At 27.6% G+C, this 25821-nt stretch overlaps 2 protein-coding genes across 9 annotated transcripts in view; both read left to right on the top strand.

Moving 5' to 3' along the window:
- Nucleotides 1-17801, top strand: part of LOC113794156 (uncharacterized) — a 64981-nt gene extending 47180 nt beyond the window's left edge. For all 4 annotated transcript variants that reach the window (XM_075822389.1, XM_075822390.1, XM_075822392.1 and 1 more), the window contains exons 4-16: nucleotides 974-1108; nucleotides 4949-5269; nucleotides 5603-5862; nucleotides 6464-6572; nucleotides 6717-6938; nucleotides 7082-7166; nucleotides 7272-7447; nucleotides 7528-7779; nucleotides 11216-11352; nucleotides 11439-13805; nucleotides 13882-16599; nucleotides 16663-17062; nucleotides 17136-17801. In XM_075822389.1, coding sequence (XP_075678504.1) covers nucleotides 974-1108; nucleotides 4949-5269; nucleotides 5603-5862; nucleotides 6464-6572; nucleotides 6717-6938; nucleotides 7082-7166; nucleotides 7272-7447; nucleotides 7528-7779; nucleotides 11216-11352; nucleotides 11439-13805; nucleotides 13882-16599; nucleotides 16663-17062; nucleotides 17136-17405 — 7452 coding nt within the window. In that variant the 3' untranslated portion in view covers nucleotides 17406-17801. The remainder of the gene's footprint in view (nucleotides 1-973; nucleotides 1109-4948; nucleotides 5270-5602; nucleotides 5863-6463; nucleotides 6573-6716; nucleotides 6939-7081; nucleotides 7167-7271; nucleotides 7448-7527; nucleotides 7780-11215; nucleotides 11353-11438; nucleotides 13806-13881; nucleotides 16600-16662; nucleotides 17063-17135) is intronic.
- A 666-nt stretch (nucleotides 17802-18467) lies between these two features.
- Nucleotides 18468-24434, top strand: Sesn (Sestrin). 5 transcript variants are annotated; one of them, XM_075822416.1, is made up of 5 exons: nucleotides 18468-19519; nucleotides 22285-22429; nucleotides 22507-22854; nucleotides 22936-23819; nucleotides 23878-24434. In XM_075822416.1, the coding sequence occupies exons 2-5, from the start codon at nucleotides 22406-22408 to the stop codon at nucleotides 24197-24199; spliced, it is 1578 nt and encodes a 525-aa protein (XP_075678531.1). In that variant the 5' UTR covers nucleotides 18468-19519; nucleotides 22285-22405; the 3' UTR covers nucleotides 24200-24434. The 5 variants fall into 5 exon arrangements, with proteins under 5 accessions (XP_075678531.1, XP_075678532.1, XP_075678533.1 ...); XM_075822417.1 differs by having other exon boundaries at nucleotides 18468-19048; XM_075822418.1 differs by lacking the exon at nucleotides 18468-19519 and adding an exon at nucleotides 19550-19821.
- The last annotated feature ends 1387 nt before the right edge of the window (nucleotides 24435-25821 follow it).

The raw sequence follows: 25821 nt of genomic DNA on the forward strand, positions 1-25821 counted from the left end.
CCAAAAAGAAAAAGAAATTCTCTATTTGTTTCTCTCTCTCTCTTCGTTCGATTCTTATGTGTGGTTTTTTCTTTTTTTCTTCTTTTTTTTTCATAACAACAACAACAACAACAACAGCGACTTAATAAATTGAAAACAACAACAACAAAAAAGTATTTATGATGATGATGGTCCAAATAGATTAGTTGTTGTTGTCGTAGTTTTGTTGTTGTTGTTTTGTTGTTGTTGTTGTTGTTGATGATGTGTATAATGCAAATTTTCAATGAAAATTGAATGGAAAAACAAACAAACAGAGAAACCCTGAATGAAAGTCATTCTCTCTTGTTCATTCTTTCGATGAATTGTGAATTGAGATGAAATGAATGAAAGGGAAAATTGAGAATTGATGTTGACAAAAGGCTTTTTTGTTTTGTTGCTACCGAAAAAAAAACCGATTGATCAATCAATTGATGATGATGGAAGAAAAAAAATCCTCAGAAAATCTTAATCAAATTATACCACCATCATCATCAACCAAACCACCAAATAAGAATTTCTTTAAGAATTTTTCTTTAGCCAAAGAAACGTAACAAGATATTTATTCTATCATTGAACTATCAAACTTTGATTTGGTAAAGAAGAATTCATTCATTCATTCAAGTTTTTTTTTCATTGATTAAATAAACAAAAAAAAACCAAAATGAAAATCATTATTAAAAAAAATGATTTTGATGAGCCATTCTGAAGTGGATTCCATCCATTCATTCTGGAATTTCCTTCCTGTTTCTTTTCTTTGCTTTTCTCTCTTTCACACCAGAATATTATGGTGTTTTCAGTTGTGGTTTCCGGTTCTGGTTTTTTTGTTTTGGTTTCTGGTTTTCCACTTTTGTCATCATCATCATCATTTTATGCCCGTTCAATTTAGCTTTTTGAGTTTTTTTCTAATTTACGTTTCTGTTTTTTTCTTTCTCGTTTTTTTCATTCATCCATATAGGTATTATTAACCAAAGGAAATTATGGTGAACAATTTGATGAAATAACAATCGATCCAAATCAACCAATATTGGCCGATTTATTTGTTGATAATGAACAAAATCCACAATTTTTAATTGCAGCATCACCATATAAGGTTTGTTTTTCAAAAATTTTCCTTTTGTTTTTTTTTGCTTTTTCCAAAATTCTGATTTGTGACATTTTTCATTCATGTTTTGAAATGAAAAATTGTCATTTTGAAATGACTGATTGAAACAAAAAACAGTGAAACAGTAAAAATCAATTAACAGAATAAAATAATTAGAAACGAAAAACGAAAATTAATAGAACACCAACAAGAAGAATAAATAAATTCAAACAAGCAAGTCAAATCGAGAAGAAAGTAGGAAAAAAAACAATATTGTCATGTCAAATGAATAAACCAAACATGATAAACAAGCAAAAATGAAACAAAACAAAATGAATTTTTCATTTTACATTTTACGGTTTTTGATTTGAATTAATTGAAAGCGTATGATTCGTTTGTTTTACGTTTTTTTCGTTTTGTGAAAAATTCAAAAAAAAAAAATTGAATTAAATTAAATCCATTCGTATGTCGTTGTTGTTGTTGTTGTTTTAACGAAACAACAACAAACAGACAAACAGAATTTAAAATGACATGTAACATACAATGAAGAATTTCCGATTCTGTGTTTTATTTTGTTTTGTTTTGTTTGTTTGTTTGTGTTTCTAATTAATATTTTTGTTTTCTCGTTTGCTTCTGTTTCTCTGAATGTTTTCGTATGCATTTTTAATCAATTTTTTCATTTTTTTTTTTTTTTTGGCGAAAAATTTCACATTTTTTTCCAACCATGTTGTTAATTAGCATAATGTTTTTTTATCCGTAGTGGAAGAAATAGATTTTTTTCGTTTCGGTTCGGGCACAGGATTACAAGATGATGATATGATGATGAACTTATTCTTGGTCCAAAAAAAATTGAAAAGAGGTCAATAGAAAGTATCCGAAAAACAAAAACGCTAAAAATACCTTGTACACGTGTAAAATGATAAACAAACTGAATTTTCCAACGAAATTCAATAGTCTATTGTTGTTGTTGTTGTTGTTGTTTGCTTCAAAGAATCAAATTTCCAAACAGTTTTTTATTTTATTTTCATCGAAGAAAAGATAATCATCATCGAAAGAAAGAAGGAAACAATGATTGATTCTTGCTTCAAGCATACAAAATATCCGTTTTTTCTTTCATAGGCTAACACCATTCTCATAAATCATCAATTGTGTGAAACTTGAATAGAAAATTGGAAAATGAAAAAGTTTTTTTTTCGAAAATTGATTCATTGATAACGTTAATATTTTTCTTTTGTTGTTCATCGATTTTTTTGATCTTATCTCATCTGATTTCTGATGATCTAATGTCATCACATTATTTTGTTATTCAATGATGATTCATAATCCTTGAAATAAAAAAAAGGAATTTTTTTTTCACGAAAATTCTTGCAGAATTTCACTGGTTTTTTTTTGCAGAAAAACATCCGGAAATGGATAGTGATTCTGGCGAAATGAAAAAATATTGCGTGCTTTTTTTCAAAGCGAACAATAATCATCATTATTCATGATTTATACGCATTTTTTTTTGATTAACTTTTTTTCATTTTGCAAAAAAAAGAGATAAACCAACCAGCCACCAACAAAGAAAAAATGATTAGAATTCAAAAATTCCAACACCACCATCAGCATATGCGATGAATTCAAAATGGAATTTGCATGTTTTCACGAGAAACAGAATACAAAAAACGGCTATAAACACGCAATCAGCGACACTGCGGGTTATTATGGATTTTGACCACCACCGTGTTTTCCAATTTTCATTTGGAAATTTTCTTCGTTTGGTTGTTTCATTAATTTCATCAATCTCATCATAGATCATCGTCATCGAATCCCAAGTTGATTCGAAAAACTTGCAAAAGTCGAATGACAAACAGGAAAAACCACAGAATTTTTGTCTGAAAACTTTCTGGTTGGTCAAACGATGATGATGATGATGATGATTGACAATGATTGAATAACAGTGTTTTTCAAACTTTCAAACCCATAGATTCGATTGAATGAATTGTCAATTGAAAAAAATTCAAATCAAAATCACAAGAGAATTTTTCGATGATGATCTTTATGTAGTGATGATGTGTGGTGTGGTGGTACACTTGATTTCATTTCAATCACTGACCACCACCGCACACTCTTCACTTTTTTAGTGTCAAAAAATTCATTGATTCATTTGAGTCTACAGCTACAAACTGAATAAGTACGTGTGGCGTGTGTGTGACAGGTCATCCGGATTTTTTTGATTTTTTGTAATTCTTGATTCCCGACCCCGAAAAAAATGAAAAGAATTCTTTTCACTTTTCAATTGTTTCAATTGAAATGAATTTTGATTGAACAAATTTTTTTTCTGTGTGTTTGTCACGATTGAATGATTCTAATGATTTTCAATCAATTTTTTTGTTTTGTTTTTTGATTTAATTCATTTTGACATTTATTTGATCATCAGCAGACGAAAAATATTAATCAAAATCATAAATTTCAGAAAAATTTTCTTGGAAATTTCCCGTCAATTCCCGGAAAAATTCCCTCGAATTGAAAAAATCCAATTTTCAAGTCATAATGACATCATCATTATTATCAATAGCCACTTATGAATCATTCATAAAATGAATTTTTATTTCTCTTTTTCTTTCGTTCTCATAAAATGATTCCCGAAACTTTTCTTCAATGATAATGATGATCATGATCATGATGAACATTATTATGGTAATATTCCCGAAAGAAAAGCAAAAAGGAATTTGCTTTCGGGTATTTTTTTTTCTTCCCAGTTTTTTTTCATATAACGATAACCACAAAGGTTTCCGGTTTGGTCAATTAAACACACACAGAAGAGAAACCGAGAGAAAACGAAACATTCAAATTCGGGTAAAAAGTAAACATAGAATCATTTCAACAAACCGAAAAGAGAGATAAATTCCTGAATATTCTGGTTATTTTTCAAGAATTTTTGAAAATAAAAAAATAACTGTGTTTCGCTCTGAATGTTCAGACAACAGCAACCCAAACAAAATGGAAAACTTTTTTTTGAATTTGTTTGTTTGTTTGTCATACACGCACTTTTTCCATCAGAAATTGATTCCCAAAAATTCATATTTGTTGTTGTTTTGGTTGTTCAATTTCAAGTTTTTTTTTGTTCTGTTGCTGGATCATGTTTTAGAATCGTTTCATTGACGACTAGAAATGAAAAAGAAGAAGAATTTTCGATTCTGTGAAACATTTTATTCGATCGGTTTGATGTTTTTTTTTTTTTTTGCTTTTGCTTCGTTTCATCGTCAATGTCGTGATGATGATGATGATGATCGTCGTAGTTTAAAGTAGTTTTTTTTCGCTGGTTGGTTGTATCATTCATATCCATCATCATCATCATCAATCGATCGATTTATGGCTTGTTGTAAAAACGAACGAACGAACGACATGAATTTTTTTTTTTTGAAAAGAATTTAAATAAAATTCCTAAAAAGGAATCCAAAAAGAATCCAAAGAAAAGATGAAAATTGAATGAGTGTAGAGAATCTTATTTCCAAGTAAAAATGAAATTCTTATCTCTCTTCGTTTCAACATTGGACAAGTTTCTTTTTCGTTTTTGGATGTGTTTTTTTAACACCAGCCAGCCAGCCAAAAAAAATCGATTTTTATGATTATTATTATCCGCATATAAGTGTTTTGATGTACGACTATAAACACCCCCAAAAAAACATCCCTTTCGAGTAAAAATGAATGATCAAAATGCTGTCATTTTGTCAACCATGTTGCTGTTGTTGGAAATTCTCAATGAAATGTCAATTTTTTTTTTTGTTTTGTTGGCCATAATTAGCTTATTCTATGCAAAATTTTTTAAAAATTTTTCTTTTTCTTTCCCATTTTTTTTCATTTTAGGTGGTAAAATTACCAATAGAAACATGTATACAACATAATACCTGTGATCAATGTTTACAGGCACGTAATCCATATTGTGGTTGGTGTTCATTACAGAAAAGATGTACAATCAAATCTGAATGTTTATATTCAAATGATAATAATCAAAATCATCAAAATTATCAAATGAAAAAATCAAATACAAATGATAATAAACATTATTCAATAATGGATCAAAAATCAGTATTTTCAACACCACGTTGGCTTTCATTAGAAACATCACAATGTATTGATTTTCAAGCAATTAAACCTGAATTTATATCTATAAATTTACTTGCACCGGTAAGTTTTTTTTCATTTATTTTTGTTTAACACTACCACCGCTATCAATCAACCAACCAACCAAACAACCAAAAAAATTTCACGGATCAAATCATTGATGATGTTCAATGATTCATTCAAGCAAGCAAAAAACCGAAGAAACAATGACAATTATAAACCCCAAATTGAATTTCTTTCCCTTTGTTTGGTTTGGACCCCGAAAAAAGAAATATACAGGCTTTATAATTGATTTTTTTTTTCATTTGCCGTTAATATTTGTTTGTTTTAATTAAAATTTTTCATTTCATTTTGTTTTCTTTTGTTTTGTTTTTTTTTGTTTAAATATATAAAAAGGTCGAGCTTATTATCAATCAATTACCTCAATTGCCTTATGGTGCAAATTATCTTTGTATATTTGAACAACAAGGACAACCAATACAAGCAATTGTTACACGTAATGGTCTTATTTGTCAAACACCACCAATACATTTACGTCCAAAAATACCTAATGGTTATGATCATATTAATATTGATGTTTCAGTACGTAGTAGTGAAACTGATACTGATTTTATACATCGTTCATTTATTTATTTTGATTGTTCATTACATAAATCGTAAGTAACCAAAAAATTTTCATTTTTCTTCATCTTTTTTGCTTCAAAATAAATTGAGAATTCTAAGGGAAAAATGGAAAAATTGAAAAATTGAAGGGAAAGTAGATAAAATTAAGGATTCTGAGGATTTTGGCACACAGAGAATAATTTGATTATTTATGATTAAATGAAACAAAAAAAAACGAAGCAAAAAACGAAAATTGAATCCATTTCAATCAGAAAAAGAATCCAAAATGAATGATTCAATTATAGCTGGATTTTTTCACATTTTTCTTTTCACATTTTACACTTTCTGTTTGCTACCGAAATATTGATCAATATTTTTTTTCTGGCACTTTTTCTTGTAACATTTTCTTGGAAATTTGTTCATTAATTTTTTTTTTAGTTGAAATTTATCTTTCTCTGTATTAGTGCGAAAATTGAAGAAATAAATTCATTTCAGTTTTTGAGAAAGATTTTACTTGGATCATATTTTTTCCATTTGATGATGATTGTTTCAGAAAACTCACAGAATTCATAATTAATATTTTTTTCGATTCTTATTTTCACTTTCATTTTTTGATTTAACCCTTCTCCCACCACCACCCTGTTCAAAAAAAAGATGTAAATCATGTGTAACTAGTGCCTGGGATTGTAATTGGTGTATGCATGAAAATCTTTGTACATTTAATACATCATTATGTACACGACGTATGATTGTTGGTGAAAATGTAAGTTTATCATTTTCTTTCTTTCTCTCTCACTCTCTTAAATGATGATAATCACTTTATTCACTTTTTAAAATATTGATTTTTTTCCATTTTATTGATGTCAATTTTACTACCAAATGGATGGATTGGAAATTTTCAATGCAGAGTGCACAAAATTCATTGATAAAAGGTGTACAACATTGTCCATCATTCAATATTGAACAAGAAATTATTATACCCGATGGTCAACGACGTGAATTAACTATTGAAATTCGTAATCTTATACCATTAAATGATCAATTTCAATGTATTATTGAAATTGAACAAGCAAAAGAACGTGTACAAGCACGTATTAGTGATAATAAAATTATTTGTAATGAATTAATGGTAAGTTGAACGAAACAAATATTCAATATTTACACTTAGCTTAAATGGATTGATTGATTGATTGATTGATGATTTGTTGAAATTTTGGATTAAAAAAAAAATTCTCTGTATTTTTTTTCACTCAATTTTCATTCTTTCTTTAGTTATCATATCAAGAAGAAATTGGCCAACAACGTGCTTCATTAACAGTATTATTGAATAGTGACACATTTATTGATCGTACAAATTGTATGTTTGTTTACTTTTCTCTTATTCACATTTGAAACATTTTGAAAAAATTAATTAAAATTTATTTTTTTTGTTTACTTTCATCGTTTTTTATCCAATCTAAAGTTACAATATATAAATGTCAATATTTAGGAGCATATGCAGGACGTGCTGATTGTTCACTTTGTCAAACACGTGATAATAAATTTGGTTGTGTTTGGTGTCAAAATCAATGTTTATATAATGATCAATGTTTAGATTCACCAGTCATTAATTCTTGTCCACCACCACGTATTGATTATGTAAATATTTTTTGATTCAATATTTTTTGATCATTTTGAAATTTGAACTAACTATAAATTTTCTTTCTCTTTTCAAAAAGATACATCCAATATCAGGTCCAATTGAAGGTGGTACATTAGTATCAATAGAAGGTTCAAATCTTGGTTCATCATTTGATGAAATAAAAGATCGTATATCAATTGGTGGTATACCATGTCGTCCAATTAAATATAATATATCAATACGTATTGTATGTCGTACCGGACAAAGTTTAATTGGTCCACAATCAGCATTAGTTATTATTGGTAATCGTGCTGGTGTTACACGTGCACAGGAAAAATTTCAATATAAAGTAAGTTTAACCAAAACACAAAAAAATCCAAAAAAAGAAACCAGAAAAAAATCTACTCCATTTGTCGGACACACACACACACATTATCATTTTTAGCTAATTTTTTTTATTGAAAAAATTCCCAAGTAATTTGTAATTTATAAATGTAATGTGTGTGCGTTTGTCAGTAATTCACCATAATATTAACATTATTACAATGAATTTACATGGAAAAAAAACTTTTCTCTTTTCCTTTCTCTTCTTCTTTTGTTTTTATTATTATTATTATTATTCAATGATGTTTTTCTCTTCGTTTACTTTCTTTTGTTTTACTTTCATTTTCATTCGTTTGTGTGTGTGCGGGTAATTGAATAGAATCGGTAACATATTGAATTTATTATTATTTTTTATGTTTCAGCAGAAAATAATATTATGCCTCCTGTATCTTACATGTTTTTTTTCTAACCAAAAAATCATCATTATTATGCAATAAACCAAACCAAGAATTTCTATTTTTACAAAGTGAGAATGCTCAAACGATTAAAAATACATTCTGTGTGTCTGTGTTTGAAACAATATCGATTGACCGGATTCGTTATCCATGAGAGAAACAAAACAAAACAAAAGCAGAAAAAACAAAGCGAAAAACATTCATTTTAATTGCACAGATAATTGTATATGTGTTTACTATCATCATATTGAAAATTCCACCAAAAAAAACAAAAGAAAAGAAAATGAAGGCCACCATCATCAGAAAAGGAAAACCCTAAGATGTTGACCAAAAATTCTCATGTTCAACGGTTTTTTTTCTTGTGTTCTTTATGTTCCAAACGAACAAAAACAAGATGACATTATTCTTTTTTTTTTTGTTTAATAAAAATCTATCCAAGCCAAAAAAACAATCAAAATCATCATGGTCGTCTGTCGATTACATGTAATTTTTTTTGCGAATAGAAATAATAACCAAACATAAGAAGAAATCAGAAGAAAAACTAATTTCAGTTTCAACACCAAAATTATTATTATTATTATTAGTTTTTTTTGTTCTATTTCTATCTATGTTTATCTATGTTTGTCGAAATAGAATCGATTCGATAAATATATATATGATTATCTAATCGATTCTATCAAATACACACACACACACACATTGAAAGATTTGGAAAATTGAATTGAATTGAATTTCGGATCACCGGATCGATTTTTTTCCGATGATTATGATCATATCGGTTTTTTTTTGTTGAAATGACCATTGCTTTTCCCGGGTTTGTTTTGTTTGTTTGTTTGTTTGGTTCAATTTCATTTTGGCATTTGACATTTTTTTTGAAAGAAATTGTCGAAACCAAGGAGAAAAAATTTCCTTGTTATTTCGAATCATCATGTAATTATTATCATGATAATTTCTTTAAGAAATCAGGAAGAAAAACAATCTCGACAAATGTCTGTTTATGACAGTAGTGTCTTTTCAATAGAAATTATTTTTGAATAATTTCTTTTGATTTCTACAGAATGTCAATCGACTTCTATCGTTTTTCAGCGAAATAAATTTTTCTTTTTCTTCATTTGAAATCGATTCTGGTACGAGAGGAAAAAATTTTGAATTCTAATTAGGATTTTTTTTCTTTTTCTGCTTCTTCTTGATTTATTTATTGACAATTCCTAATTGCCATGCACGTACATTTTATTATGGAAAAATGTTTTTTTTATTGCAATTTCATATAAATTATACTTGGAAAATGATGATGATGATAATAATAATTGAAAATCGATTGATTTTCTTTTGCTAGAAGCCAATGAAATATATAATGTCCACAATGAATTTTTTTTGGGTTTTTGTGATGGGTGTATAGCCATACATCATTTTATCGTTTTTTATGATTTTAACATACACACTTTAATACCGTTATTTCGGGGTTATGATGATAGCGAAAACAAAAAAAAAACAACAAATAATAATAATGATAATTGTTATATGTATACACCAGATGACGCAAATGTTCATTTTTTTTTTTGGTCATAAAAATAATCATCAACCTAACCTCACTGAACTATGAATCATACCCATAGCCATAGTCATAGTCATCAACCTAACCTCACTCAACTATGAATTACAGTCAATGTCTAAAAACGTGAAAATAAGGTAAAATTAATAATGGTCAATTTATTTTGTGGTTTTTTTTCCAAAATATTTCCACACCACCCAGACCACAAATTCGAATCGAATTGAATTCAATTTTCTGGTTTTTTTTTCTTTTCAATTTTCTCCGACCAAATTTATTATTATTATTTATTGGCCATTATCCCGAATCTCTCGAATCGCATTAATTTTGATTGATTTTAATTAAATTTAATTTGTTCCAATTTCATTTCGTCCGAAAATCGTTCAAAAAAAAGGAAAAGAAAAAGACTACTGCTACCACTACCAGCATAACAACATTTTTTTTATTCGATTTAATCATTTTTTGTCCAGATTGAATCTTTATTGCTGTTGTTGTGGGCAATAAGAATTATTATTACCATATATGTTTCTCATCTGGGAGATCATTGACCATAATCATCATCATCAAAATGCCCTCATAAATTCATCTAAATCATTCTGCTAATGATGATGATGATGATGATGAGAATAATTAATTTCATAATAAACTGATGATGATGACAGCCAGCAATCCATTTCATCATCATCATTTCAATTAGGAAATTAACCATCATCCTTTCTTTTTTTTTTACTACCATAACCACCGCTACAATTATGATTCAAAAAACAATAAAAATATAGTGAAAAATGATAACCATCAATTTTTTTTGTTTTGGTTTGTAAAAATGAAAAAACCAAAGACTATTTGAAGAATGAAATAATAAAAACGAAAAGCGAAAAACGAAAAAAAATCCCGTAGAGTTAGTTGCACCAAAATGATATGATACGAATTTGCATATAAAGACAATTAGTCGAATGAATAAATGAATGAATGAATAATTTGCCTATTTCTTTTTATGGATTTTCATAAATGCAGGTAGCTTGTATTTTGTTTTTTTGGTTGAAAATCTAAAAATGAAAAAATGAAAAACGCAAAAAAGGGATGACCATATTACAGAGAGAAAAAGCAAAACTTTTAATATCTTAATCAAAAAAATGATGGATTTTTTCAGTTTCTTTTGGAATGATTATTACGCAATTTTCCTAAATTTGAAATTAGTTTTTTTTTTGTAGAAAAACTTGAGATGATAATGATGATTGAATTGAATTGATTGTCAAATTATCCGTTATTTTTCTTCTGGGAATTTTGACAGGTTCAAATTACATTCAAAAAATTATTTGTTTACTTTTGTTTCTCTATGATTGATTTCGGATGAAATTTGATAGTTTTTTTTCGTTGTTGATGATGATTATGATGGGTTTCAATTTTCATTAATGTTTGTTTTTTTCTCTCCATTCATTTATTTTCAATCATTATAGATAATTGAATTGATTGATGTAAATCCAAAAATTGGTCCACAATCCGGTGGTACACGTATTTATTTAAGTGGAAAAAATTTAAATATTGGTTCAAATGTAGCAATATATTTAGATGATTTACCTTGCCATGTTGAACGGTATGTGTTGATGATGATTTTGTCGTTGAAAAATTTCTAACTGTTATTTGTTTTTCACCCTTTCCGAAACACCAAAACATATATAGATCATTGGCAAGTAGCTATCAAATGAGCTGTCGTACAAGTGCAGCACCATATTCATCATATGTTGTAACACGTTTAATATTAATGATTGATGGTGCTAATTATACATTAGCAAATCCATTTCTTTATACTGCTGATCCATCGATTGATCATATTGAACCATTACAAAGTTTTTTTTCCGGTGGACGTTTGATAACCGTAATTGGTTCACAATTTACATCCATTCAACAACCAAGAATGTTGGTATTTGTACCACCAACATTATCATCATCAACATCAAATAATCAACAACAACAACAACAAATTAAAAATCATTATCCAACAATATGGCCACCATATCAACAACAACAACATAATAATAATCGACAATCAATAAATCATCATCGACAACAACAACAACAAACAAAAATTAATAATGATCCAAATCAATTTGATTTAAATATTGATAATAATCGTTTAATAAATGAATCATTATGTATTGTATTATCATCAATAAAAATGTTATGTCAATCACCGATGATAAATGGTGATTTACAATTATTAGCAAGTAATCTAAGTAGTCAAACCAAGCAAAATCATAATCGTGATAATCATAATCAACAACGTAATCATAATAATTCAACATTACATCATATACCGAATCAAATTTATTTACAAATTGGTTTCATAATGGATAATACAATATCAACATTGGAATTAGATCAATATTATCCACAATTAGATTCAAATATACTTTATGTATCGGATCCAATTATTTATTCAGTAAATAATGGACATGGAAAATCAATTATAATTAATGATAATCGTATTAATAATGATGGTATTAATAATAATGGTGATAATATATTACCATTTAATGGTGATGTTATTGTTATTGAAGGTGAAAATTTAGCTGTTCTGTTATTATCTGAATATGAACTGAATGTTACAATCGGACAACAACGTTGTAATTTAACATCGGTTAATATGCGACAAATCATATGTCAACCACCAATTTATCCACCACCCTCACCAACTGATGAATTAGGACGAAGAAATTCAATTGAATTACCGGCTATTGTATTGAAGATTGGTAATATGCGTCGTCATTTAGGTTATCTACATTATTCTGATTATTTTTATGATAATTTTAATGGTCAAACAAATAATAATAATGATGATTCATCAAGATTTTATCATCAAAATCATCCACCATTTAATAATAATAATAATTATGGTCAACATTTTGAAACAATTAATAATCAATCAATAAATTTAGAATTATTAATTGTAATTTCAATTATAATCGGTACAATATTAACAATAATATCGATAATTATTTTGGCTGCTTATAAACATAAAACCAATGAAGCAGAACGTGAATATAAACGTATACAATTACAAATGGATACATTGGAAAATAATGTTCGTTCAGAATGTAAACAAGCATTTGCTGAATTACAAACAGATATTTTACAAGCAAATGGCCTATTAAGTGTTGATGATTTACCAAAAATTTCATTACCAATGCATGATGAACGAACATTTTTATTACGAATGTTTTTTGCATCTGGTACACCATGGCCATCGTCACCATTATCATCTTCAGATCTTTGTAAAGATAATTTTGGTTTAAATGATGGTAGTAATCAACAATCATTAATAATCAATAATATTCAACAATTAAAATATAATTATCTTTATCAAATGTTTTGGTATTGTTCACCTTATTTTAATATTAATAATAATAATGATAATGATAATGGTGATAATAATAATGCTGAAAAATTACAAAATATTAATCAACAATCATTTTTAATAAAATCAATGAATAATAATAATGATTTAAATTATCATTATCCTACAAATGGATCATTACAACAACCTGTTGAAAATTTTTATACTATTAATCGATCAATGATTATGAAATCGATGGCTGATAATAATCAACAACAACAACAACGACCATCGATTATAATCGAACAATTTGAACAATTATTATTAAATCAAAAATTTTTATTAATATTAATCAATACATTAGAACAACAAACAAAAACATTTTCAATAAATGATCGTTTACATTTTGCATCATTATTAACGATAACATTATTAGATCGTATGGAATATTCATTTGATATAATGAGAAAATTATTATCAAAATTAATTGATCGTTTTTCATTGAATAAACACCAACAACAACAACAACAACATTCAAATCAATTAATAAAATATAATGATAGTATTGTTGAAAAAATGCTTATCGATTGGTTATCAATTTGCCTGTATAAATATGCACGTGAAATATCATCTGGTCCATTATTTTTATTATTTTCAGCTATTAAACATCAAATTGATAAAGGACCAGTTGATTTTGTTACTGGTAATTCAAGGTTAGTAAACTCATTATTTTTATTATTATTTTTTGTCACTAAATTAATATTTGAAAACACCCACACATATTTTTAGATATACATTATCGGAAGAAAAATTATTACGCGAACAAATTGATTATAAAACATTGACTGTAAATATATTTTTGGATGAAAAATTACAACAAACATTACCGCCAATTATATCGATTAATAATAATAATAATAATCATCGTTCATCAATATCAGATCGATATTCTACAATACAAAATTGTCGTACTGCTACCATTAATAATAAACATCGTCGAGGAATAATAACGGGACAACAACAACAATCATCATCAACAACAACACTTCGATCAATCAATAATCGTATGGGAAAAAAATCAATGGATTATCATCATCATCAAATTGGTAATGATCATCAATCGATTGCCAATATGGTTGAAGATAATAATACCACCACTACAAACACTACTATTACACCGAATAGTACACCAATTAATTCTGATGATTTTAATCTAAGTAATAACGGTCGCAGTGGTAGTGGTAGTGGAAGTGGAAGTGGTGATCCAACAAGCAATTCTACAGATATAATTATCGATAATAATAAATTAGATGATAATAATAATGATAATAATGGTTATACCTGTCGAATATTAGATTGTGATACAATAACACAGGTAAAAATGAAAATTATTGATACATTATATCGTTTTGTACCGAATGTTGACCGGCCATCTGTAAATGATTTACAATTATATTGGAAAAGTTTAAAACCAAAACAACAACAACAAACATCGACAACATCATCCACTTCATCATCAAATCCTACAAATAATATATTACGACCAACACCACTAATAAATAATAACGGTGGTGATTATAATGGTGGAACTGAAGCAAGTTTTAATAGTAGTGATCATTCACAAACAATATTACGTAATCAATCATCAATAACATATCAAGATGTTTATGGTGTTGCATCATTAATGTCAAAAACGGATGCAGATAAAATTTATAATGCTAGTCGTCGTAGTGATACAATATCATTAGAAATGATAGATATTTTATTAGATGATTATGATCATTCTACACAGATTTTAACAGCAAATGAAACAATTTGGAGACGTTTAAATACAATATCACATTATGGTATAATGGATGGTGCTATTTTTTATCTTTGTTTACGTTCATCATCATCATTATTATCATCATCCGCATCGCCAACAACAACAACATCAACAAAATCATCATCATCATATAATGGTGATGAAAACGTCAAACATGTTAATAATCCAATTGTAAATAATCAATCAAAATATCGTTATCAATCAAATATTTATAATCAAGATCAAATTATTAGTAATAATATTCATGGTGGTAATGGTGGTGATATTTATAATGGTAATAATTCAATCGCAAATGATGATAATACTGAATTTCATCTTTATGAACAAATACCAGCAGATAGAAATTGGAATAATAATCATCAAGATTCTTCATTATATGACAGTGGTAATGGTGGTACAATTACAAACGATAATAATAATTTTATTTATAATAATAATTCACAAATATCATCATCATCATCATTACGTAGAAGACAGTTACCGGCAACATCAATGATGATTAATTATAATCATTATAATGAATTACCGCAACAACAATATGAACCATATATTTATCAACAACAACAACGACCATTATCATCAATATTTCATAATAATCAAGATGAAATCTATGGATTAGCTAATCATACAAATCAATCATTTATCAATCAACCAACAAAATTATTATTACAAACAAATAATCAATCATCATCATCAACATATCGATTAAATTCAATTACAATGAATAATCGATCATTTGCACGTAATGTTTATGATCGTCTTAGTTTATTTATGAAAGGATCATCATCAACAACAAAGCGACGTCGACAACAACAAAGACGCATAAATCATCATACTTTACATAATAATAATAATAATCGTATTTTAACTAATCAATCAAAACGTTTTATTAATAATAATCAAAATGATAATGATGAACAACATAATATTTGGCATCTAGTTAAACCATCTAGTTTAATTAATGATTGTATTATTGGTGTTTCTGGTGGTAATTTTCTTTATAATAATCATAATGATGGTAAAAATCGTTATAATTTACGTACAATGCGTCAAAGACGTGCATTACGACGACGACAACAACAACAACAGAAACCATTTTCATCATTAACACCAGCGATGTCAACAATAACGAATGCCGGTAAACAGTCATCGCAATTGTCAGCAGCGGCTGCAGCAGCTGCTGCTGCATTATCAGCATCGCAAATTACACTGGATAGACATAATAAACCGAATTTTAATAATTCAATATCGATGAATTCTTTGGCTTTAAAATCATCATTACAAACAATAACAACAACAACAATATCATCATCAACAACAACAACAACATCGACAACAACAACAATAGCCAATGATAATAATTCACCATTATCAATGGCATCATCATTATTAGCATCAATATTTTGTCCAAATTTACAACAACAACAACAACAACATTTACAATTAAATTCATCAATATCAACATATCTAATCAATCGTTCAATACCTGAAATTTATTTAACACGTTTATTAACAACAAAAGGAATAATACAACAATATATTGATGATTTTTTCAATACAATATTTACAGTTAATGAACATTTACCAATTGCAATCAAATGGTTATTTGATTTTTTTGATCAAGAAGCTATGAAAAATTCAATTAATAATCCAGATACATTAATTTCATGGAAAAATAACAGGTAAGAATAATACAGAATAATTAACTAATTGATTAATTGATTTTTTTAAAAACAAAAATATAGTTTAATATTACGATTTTGGGTTACAATATTACGTATGCCAGAAATATTATTCGATATACAAAGTAATATTAGTATCGATATTTGTTTGGATATTTTGGCAAAAAATCTTATCGATACATGTGAAACGAATTTAATCATCAATAATGATAATGTTGGTGGTGGTGTAAATTGTTCCATTGGTGTTAACAACAACAACAACTTGGCTAACCAAAACAACAACAACAATTCAACATTGTTAGGAAAATTATCAAATAATAATAATTCGTCAACAAATAAATTATTAAATACACGCGATTTAATAAATTATCAACAAATTATAAATCAATATTATAATGATATTTCATTATTACCATCTATTCAAGAAAGTGATATTATTGCCTATATGAAAGATGTATCAAAGGTAACTAATATAAAATTATTTATAAATAACTTTTATTAACTAAATTCATTAATTACTTTTTTTATAATTATAGACATTTGAAGGAAAGATACAAAAAGAAAAATCATTAGAACAATTATTAACATATTGTATACAATATAAAGATGAAATATTTCAATCATTATCGAATGATCAATTAACACAACAAGAACATTTACATTTAAAATTTGAAACAATTATTTATGCTGCAATGGCAACTAATCATTATCATCATCCGCAACAATCGCAATCGCAATATGGCCATCATCATTTTCAACAACAACAATCGCAACAACAACGTACCAATGGAATATCTCGTGTTTGAGAAACGAAAATGATCGATCGAATTAACCCTTTTCGATCCATTGAATTATTGACAATTTTCATTTCTTCTTGTAAATTTGTAAATTATTATTTTTTTGTAATTTTGTTGATTTTTATTTTGATGAACAAATCTTTTAACAAAAAAAAAAATTTTAAATTATCTTATTTTTTTCCCGACTTTCTTTCTGTTGTAAATAATTTCAATTACAATCTTGTAAAACAAAAAAAAAATTATAATTATAATTTTTGCTGTTTTTGTAAATCTTTGTGTCTTTATAAATACTTTTTTCTTCTTTCTTTTTTTTTCTAAACACTTTTACAAAAACCCGTGTCTTATAATTTGAAACCAAAACTAAAATAAACCATTAAAAACATATAAATAAAAATCAAGATGAAATTTTTCTTTGTGTTTTTTTTGATGGGTGGTTATCCAGCATCACAATGATGTTTTGAAATGCGGAAAATGAATTTCGATTGAAAAATGTTTTTCTTTCTTCTTTATTGAGAAAGCAGGAAGCATTGATTTTAGATTTTTTTTATTAAACCTCCATTATCAAATAATAATCGATTGATTGATATCAATATCGATCGATTGATTTGGATATTTTCTTATTTTTCTTTTTGGTTTGGACTTGCTGCTACATTGATTGTCAACCCGAGCAGCCAAAAATATTCAATATTGGCCTACATTCTATATTGGTTTTTTTTGTTCCTTGATTTAATCAATTGATAAACATCGTTTATGAATTTGATTGAAACATTGAAAAAGAATTAAGACATAACATATGATTGATATTCCTATACTGTGTTAAATAACACAGCAAAAAGTATTTTTCTTTCTTTCTTTGCTTTATTCAGATTCGAAAGATTTACGTAAGAAACAAAAATTACCAAAAGAGAAATAAAAAGCTATGAAGCACATAGTGAAAAACACGAAAAAAAAGCATGTGACTTTTTTGTGTTTGAATATAAGCATCAAGCAAGCAGAAAGGCAAGAGAGAGAGAGAGAGAGAGAGAGAGAGAATAACATCTTTTTTTTTCTTTCATTTTGGCTATGTTTTTCAGCTGGAAAAGTTATTGAGTTTGAAACAGCAAAACAAAACAAAAAATGTAAATAACCAAAACCAGTCTAAACAATAACAACAACAACAAAAACACGTGAATGGAGACAATCGAATAATATTTCTGGTTTTTTGTTTTGTTTTTGTGTGTTTGTGTGGGGTTATATTATAAACACTCAGAACATAGCATGAAAATTCTTTCATTCTCCATTCCAGACAGTTAGTTATAACCAATCAGTCATTCCAGCCAGCCAGCCAGTCATTCAGGCCAAATATATGTGATACTCATTATCAACAACAGAAAACGAAAAAACAAAAAACAAAACAAAAAAGTTCATATTCGTCGTAGCTTACATTTATTATATCAATGTATCTCTCCATATATCCCGCCATATCATCATTCACATCCACAAATATTGCCAAAAACAAGCCAGACAAGGCCTGTTATATAAAAAGTTTTTTTGCTTTTTGCTTTTTGCTTTCTCCAGTTGTTGTTGTTGTTGTTGGATGATGCCCATAAAAAAAGTCTCTCTCACTGTGTGTGTGTTATTTTCAATCTGCTACATACATGCTGTATCCAAATGTAAATTTTCTTTTCGTTTTTTCGTTTTTTTTAATTGATAAAAGTTTGTGTATTTTTCTGACCAAAATCAAATCGAATCAAAAATCAAATAAGCAACAAGCATATGTTGATAGAGCAAACTCGAAACAAATATTGGAATGGTTATCTTCTGGTTTGTTTGGTGTTTGGTGTGCGTGTGTGTGAATGACGACATTAACGACGACGACGACGATTTATTTGACGCAATCCATTTGAAAAAAAACCTAACCAAAACCGAAAAAACGCAAGTGTGAAAATTGTTTTTCCCAGTTAGTCAGTTAGTTAGTAACTTGTTTTTTGTGTGCATACATCATTTCAGTGTTTTGCATCATATTTATTCATCAACACGACACACACACATATGAAAATATATTTACCGCCATTTGATGAATATTTAAATTGAATGTTTTTTTTTGTTGTTCGTGTTTCATCATCGATTATTCATTCATTCAAGTAATGTATCATTTTGTTGTTTGTCAATCGATTTTCAAATTTGTCAGAATGAATGTTTTGCTTTGTTTTCATTTTGTTTTGCTTTGTTTTCTGTTTTCTGTTCATTTGACAATGATTTTGCAGAAAAATAGAAATGATTTCAATGATTTGACATTTACCTGAACAACAAAACAAAACAAAAAACAATCCTGACACCTGTACTGACACTTGATGAGGATGATAAACAATCAAAAAAACCAGACAAAATTTTTCCAAACAATCTTCTTATCAAATTTATAATACAAACCAAACAAACATTTTTGGTTAGTTTTTCATTTGTTTTTTCATATTGATTATCTTTTGGTTGTTTTCCGTTATAATATATTGTGAGTTCATATCAAATCATTTGGTGTGTTTTGTATATATATACAAAAATCTCTATCCCATGCTTTCTCTCGGTTTTCATGACCTGATATGTGTGTGTTGTATGTATGATTAGGTTCAAGTTATAATATCCAATATATGCTTGTAATGCATCTTCCTCACCCTCTCTCTCTTTTTCTCTCGACAAAAACGAAAAACGAAAAGAAAAAGAAAATTGTCGACGTTGACGTTTGTCCTAATGTAACCTATGTACAGCAGCAGCAGCAGCACAGACAGGAGCAGCTGATTTGTTTTTGTTTGCAAAACCAAAATCCCATATTTCATTCGATTCAATAAGTTCCATAAAGAATTAAGTTTTGTCTTTCGATTTAAACGAAACATCGATTAATGAATGACGTAAGTTTGTTTTTTTGTGAATGAAATTTCAAACATGTTTTTGAGAAATATTGCATTTCTCTGTAACAAAATCTAAATTTTGCGTGCGTAGTTTTTGGAATTTTCTAAATGTTTTTTTTTTTTGTTTCCCACTGTGTGTGTGTGTGTGTGTTTATGTCGTGTTCATTCCTGTCATCGCCCTGATCATCATCAGTTCATAATCATCATGTTTCTTAATATAGAGAACATTCTTTTAAAAGAATGTTACTGCTGCCATCAACCTTGTTGTTTTTTCCTATCAATTTTTACACTTGAAAAAAAACTCCCACACCAACACACAGAGGGAGAGAGAAATGTACTTTTTTTAACGATGATGATGATGACAAACATTTATCATTTTGCTCCATAGACAAATACAGAGAGAGAGAGAGAGAGAAACGTAACGACCAATAAAAAAAGAGAAGAGAGAACAAAATTCTGTCATAAATCACATGATTACATCATCATCCAATAATCAAATTCATGACATTTTTCTTTTCTTCTATGGCTGCCCATTTTTTCATCCAATTATGCTACACACAATTTTTCGTTTTCTGGTAAAGAAATTTGAAACTGTTGCATTCAATTTGAACACAAAAGAAAATTATTGCGAAAAAAAAACTTTTCATTCATTCATTCGCTTGCTTTTTTTCATTGTCAATCAATTCTTTGGAAAAAAAACAAATTCTTCGATATGAAATTCTGTTTGTTTGGAGGAGAGGGGGAATCCAAAAATTATTATTAATAATAATAATTTGTCGTCTTTGTTCAATTCATTTCATTGATTCTATTTTTGGATTCTTTCTATGATTCGAATGAATTTTTTTTTTGATTCTTTATTTGCACAAAATCTTTCATTTTCAAATCATTATTTCTTCATCATTTTCTTCTCTTATTCACTGCACCCACTTATTAATTCCAAACAATTTTTTTTTCTCGTTACTAAGGAGGTGTATGAGAAATTCTTGTTTTTTGTTTCCACACTAAGATCTGTTTGTTCGTTGTGTTTGTTTGCTGTGTGTGCTGTAATGTACTTTTTTTTTTTGTTTCACTGAACGACGATAATAATAACGAGAATCAGAAAGAATTATTCTAGGTTGTGTAGGTTGTGTTGTTTAGATAGGTAGATATACTTTCAGGAATTTCATGATGAAAAAAAGTACATTTTTAGTTTCGTTTTCACTGAAAAAAAAATTTCGTAATTCACATTTGTCGTTGTTTTGTCATGCGAATAAATTCTCAACCAAAAAAATAAGAATTTCGCTTTTTCGTTCTCATCAAAAAACCAATTCTAAAATAAAACGAAAATAAAAAAATGAATTGAATGTTTGAAATACCCAGAAATCTTTCTCTCTCTCTCTGTCTTAAATCAGTAATCATTTGTCAATCAAAAAATCAAAAATCTTATCATTTTTTATGAAAGTGTGGACAACAACAACACTTTTACTTTTCAAAAATTTCATTTAAAAAAACGAATCTTTTTTTTTATCAATAAATAAAAATCTGATATGACTGAATAGTTTTTCTCTTCAAAATGATATTCTTATTCTCAATGTCATTCTGTTCATCATCCAAAAAGTCCCCACACTATGTTGTTGTTGTTGGATAAAAACATCATCATGATAATCGACGACAACAACAAATATTTGAAAAGGTATTTGATGATACTGTTGAAAGAAATGTGTGTTTGCGTGTGTGTGGTTTATGGTTATCATCATCATCATCATCATCGCTTATCCCCACTTATCACATCACTTTTTTTTGTTTTTGGATTTTTTGATTTTGCTCGTTGATAAAAAATAAAAAATAACTAATGTTGTCGTTCAATGATCGATTTATAACATCATATCAAAGTATCAATGATGTACAATTAGCAGCTTTTCTTTTCTTTTTAAAATTTTGTTTAGCTGATAATTTATATAATGATAAATTTTGTAATCTTTTTTTTTCTCAATATTTTCGTTTCGTTTATATTTTTTTCTCCACAGCAACAGGTTATCCATTCATTCATTCTGGTTTTGTTTTGTTTTTCTTTTTTAAAAAAAAATCCATAATAAATGATTATAAATTGTGAAAATAATGTGATTAAATTCTGAAAAAAATACAAAAATGTCGGGTATACAATTTTCTCAGGTTTGTTTGTTGAATGAATAAATGTTGTTTTTATATTCAAATTTTGACTTCTTTTTTTTGATTTTTGAAAAAATTAGCAACAAAAAGAAGATTTTTTGGAAAAAACATTTACCGAATATATTGGTTGTCATCCAACATATACAATACCATTAATACGTGCACATAATTTTATAATGCGTGATATTGGTCCAATAAATACAACCATACGATATTATATTGCAATAATGGCTGCATCAAGACATCGTTGTACATTTTTAGTACAATTTTTACGTGAACAATTTTTAAAAATTGGTGGTGATTCAGAATGGCTGAAAGGATTAGAATATGCGCCGATAAAATTACAATCTTTAAATATGATTAATAAAATTCTTGCACATCAACCATGGTTATTAAAAACAACACATATTCAATTATTATTTGGTCAGGTAAATAAAGAAGAATTTTATATTTTATAATTGGAAATTGTAACGATAACTTATTATTATTTTTCTTTCTAATCATATCAGAGTTTAACAAAAAATATAAATTCATGGACATTACCGGAATTAACACATGCAATAATAATAATGGCACATTTTCATTCACTTTGTTCATTATCATTTGGTTGTCGTTTTGGTTATGAACCACCTGAATTTAATGTTGATGAAGATGGTGGTGGTAGTGGTGGTGGTGCTGGTGGTGGTGGTTGTGATTATGAAGAAATTGAAATTGAAGAATTACGTTTTGATAATAATAATTGTAATAATAATAATAATAATGGTAATATAATAAAAAAAATAGTTAAACGTAGTCCAGCATCACGTTTAATTGTTGAACGTTGTAGACAATTAGAACAAGAAGATGCAAATTTAGCTAAAATAATGAATTCATTTACAATGGCAACAGCAAATATAAAAACTGGAAAACAACGTAATCAAAAACAACAAAATAATAATAATAATAAATATAGAAATAAAAAACATAACGGTAATAATAATAATGGTGATGATAAATCAACAACAACAACAACCACAATGACAACAACAACAACAACGTCAACAACAACAACAACATTATCATCATCACCGAATTCGGATGGATCAATAAAATCCGAATCATCAACCAATGATAATTCATCATCATCACCATCACCAGATAATGATGAATTTCACCCGAATACATGGTCAGATGATGAATGGAAAAAATATAATTTTAATATCTTTATTGATGATCCGGAATTTTGTTATATTGATTTTGCAAAACGTGGTCGTACAACTGATACATCAACATATCGTATACAAGATTATCAATGGGATGATCAAGGTTATAGTCTTTCAAATTATCTTTATCCTGATATTGCTAGTTTTTTAGATGAAAAATTTAAAGTTGGTTATAATTTAACATATTATACGTAAGTTAATCTATCCAGTTGATTATTCTTTTAATTTTTTTTCTTAATTTATCAACAGACTTGGTCCAAAAACCAATATTGATACATCACCATTTCGTCGTGCTGTTTGGAATTATATACAAAGTATATATGGTATACGACATGATGATTATAATTATCGTGAAGTAAATATTTTATTAGAACGACAACTAAAATGTTATATAAAACATTTAGCTTGTTTTCCTGAATTAACACCTAAACATGATTTTCGTTCAGTAATGAAAGGTTTTCGTTCATCCGAAAAAGTTCATGTTATTATTATGGTTGCTGAAGCACGTTTACAAGCAGAAATTTTATATGCAATGCGTACTTTAATGGAATATATGAAATTATCTGCTTAAATTATTGAATCGTTTGATCGATCGCCATATTGTTTTAATTGTTCTCATTTAACATTACACACTGTCATTATCTCTCTCTTTCTCTTGATTTTGTGATATATTTTTTAAAACATAATGATTTTGTTGTTGTTCTATTTTTAAAATAATTCAATAATAAGATGTAATACTAATTATAATTATGCTTGATTTGTAATTTAAAAAAATAAAATAAAATAAAATATTTTTCAACGCCATCTATCGATTAGTAATAAATTATTCGTTTGTTTTTTTTTGTTTCAATATCCAAACGATAGATGACGCTATTAGTTCCATTATATTTAATTTTTAAAATTAGCATCATGGTCATCCACTTTTTTTCGGATTCATCAAACTATCATCAATCAACCAATCCAAAAAAAGAAAAGAGAAAAGATAACCCAGAATAAATACAAAAAAAAATCCAAACAAACAAAAGAAATTTTCAAGATCAAAAATGAGCTTTTTTGGTTCATTTATTTTTATTTTTTCATTTTTCTTTCGAACGACAATGACGACGATTTAATGCGACACGTGTCTAACATTTGGAACATTTGGAACATTAGAACATTAAGGGCATTTATAAAGAAACGAAAACAAAAACTAAAAATGTGAAAAAGAATTTCGTCAGAATCATTCGATTCTATCATCATTATCATCAACACTATTTGATAATGATGATGATGATCGGTGTTCAGTGTGTGTGTATCTAAGATATTTTCAAATGTTTGATTTGATGTTTAATACTTGATATTTATGATTACCCATATTAACCATGTTTATCATTATCATTATTATCATTTATGGAATCTTTTTTTTCATCGGATGATCATCATCATATAGGATGTGTATGTGTGTATTTTCTGTTTGTCATTTGAATTTTAGATATTTTAGATTTTTTCGATGCATTTAGTCCTTTAGTATATATGTCACATCATTTTCTGATTTTCAGCTATTTAACGCCGTCATGTCATTTTACCCGATTTTTTTTCTGTTGTTGTTGTTGTTGTTTTCATTTACATTCATTACAATAGCTGTCGTCAGTCAATGTAAAAAGTGTGCAGTGTTTGTATGTTTGGTGGATATCAATGTCTATCGTGTGCCCTCCCAACTTGTATATAAATGTTGTTGTCGATGTTGAGAGAATAAACGATCCAAAATGGAAAGAAAAAAATCGCTAGAAAATCACTGGTATACCAGCATTTAATGGCACGTGACTCATGAATGAATGAATAAAATGAATCCGATCAGCAAAAAGAAAAGAAAAAATCGCATTCATTCTGTTTGAAATGAATACGATGTGTGTGTGTGTGTTTGCATCTCATTTTTTTTTCTCTTTGAAAGGATAAATTTTTTTTTCTCCCTGAAAATTTACACTATTTACACACACACATAATCATCATTATTATTGTTGCGCAAGTTTTTTTTTTTGGTCATTGGATTCTTCTTTAAACCAGCTATCAAACGATTCTCTATCTATCTTTCTATGTTGTTGTTGTTGTTAAATAGAAGCACATGGCATTGTTTTTCACCCCCCACTCGATTCTTTAGACTTTATATTTTCCCCTTCATTCCCCCCTCTCTCTCTCTCTCTTCCTTTCATCATT

Source organism: Dermatophagoides pteronyssinus, unplaced genomic scaffold (genome assembly GCF_027571235.1).
Source record: "Dermatophagoides pteronyssinus isolate colony J.1.1.1.1 unplaced genomic scaffold, Derpt_VIB-CSIC_2022.12 sq0017, whole genome shotgun sequence".
Classification (NCBI taxonomy): domain Eukaryota; kingdom Metazoa; phylum Arthropoda; class Arachnida; order Sarcoptiformes; family Pyroglyphidae; genus Dermatophagoides; species Dermatophagoides pteronyssinus.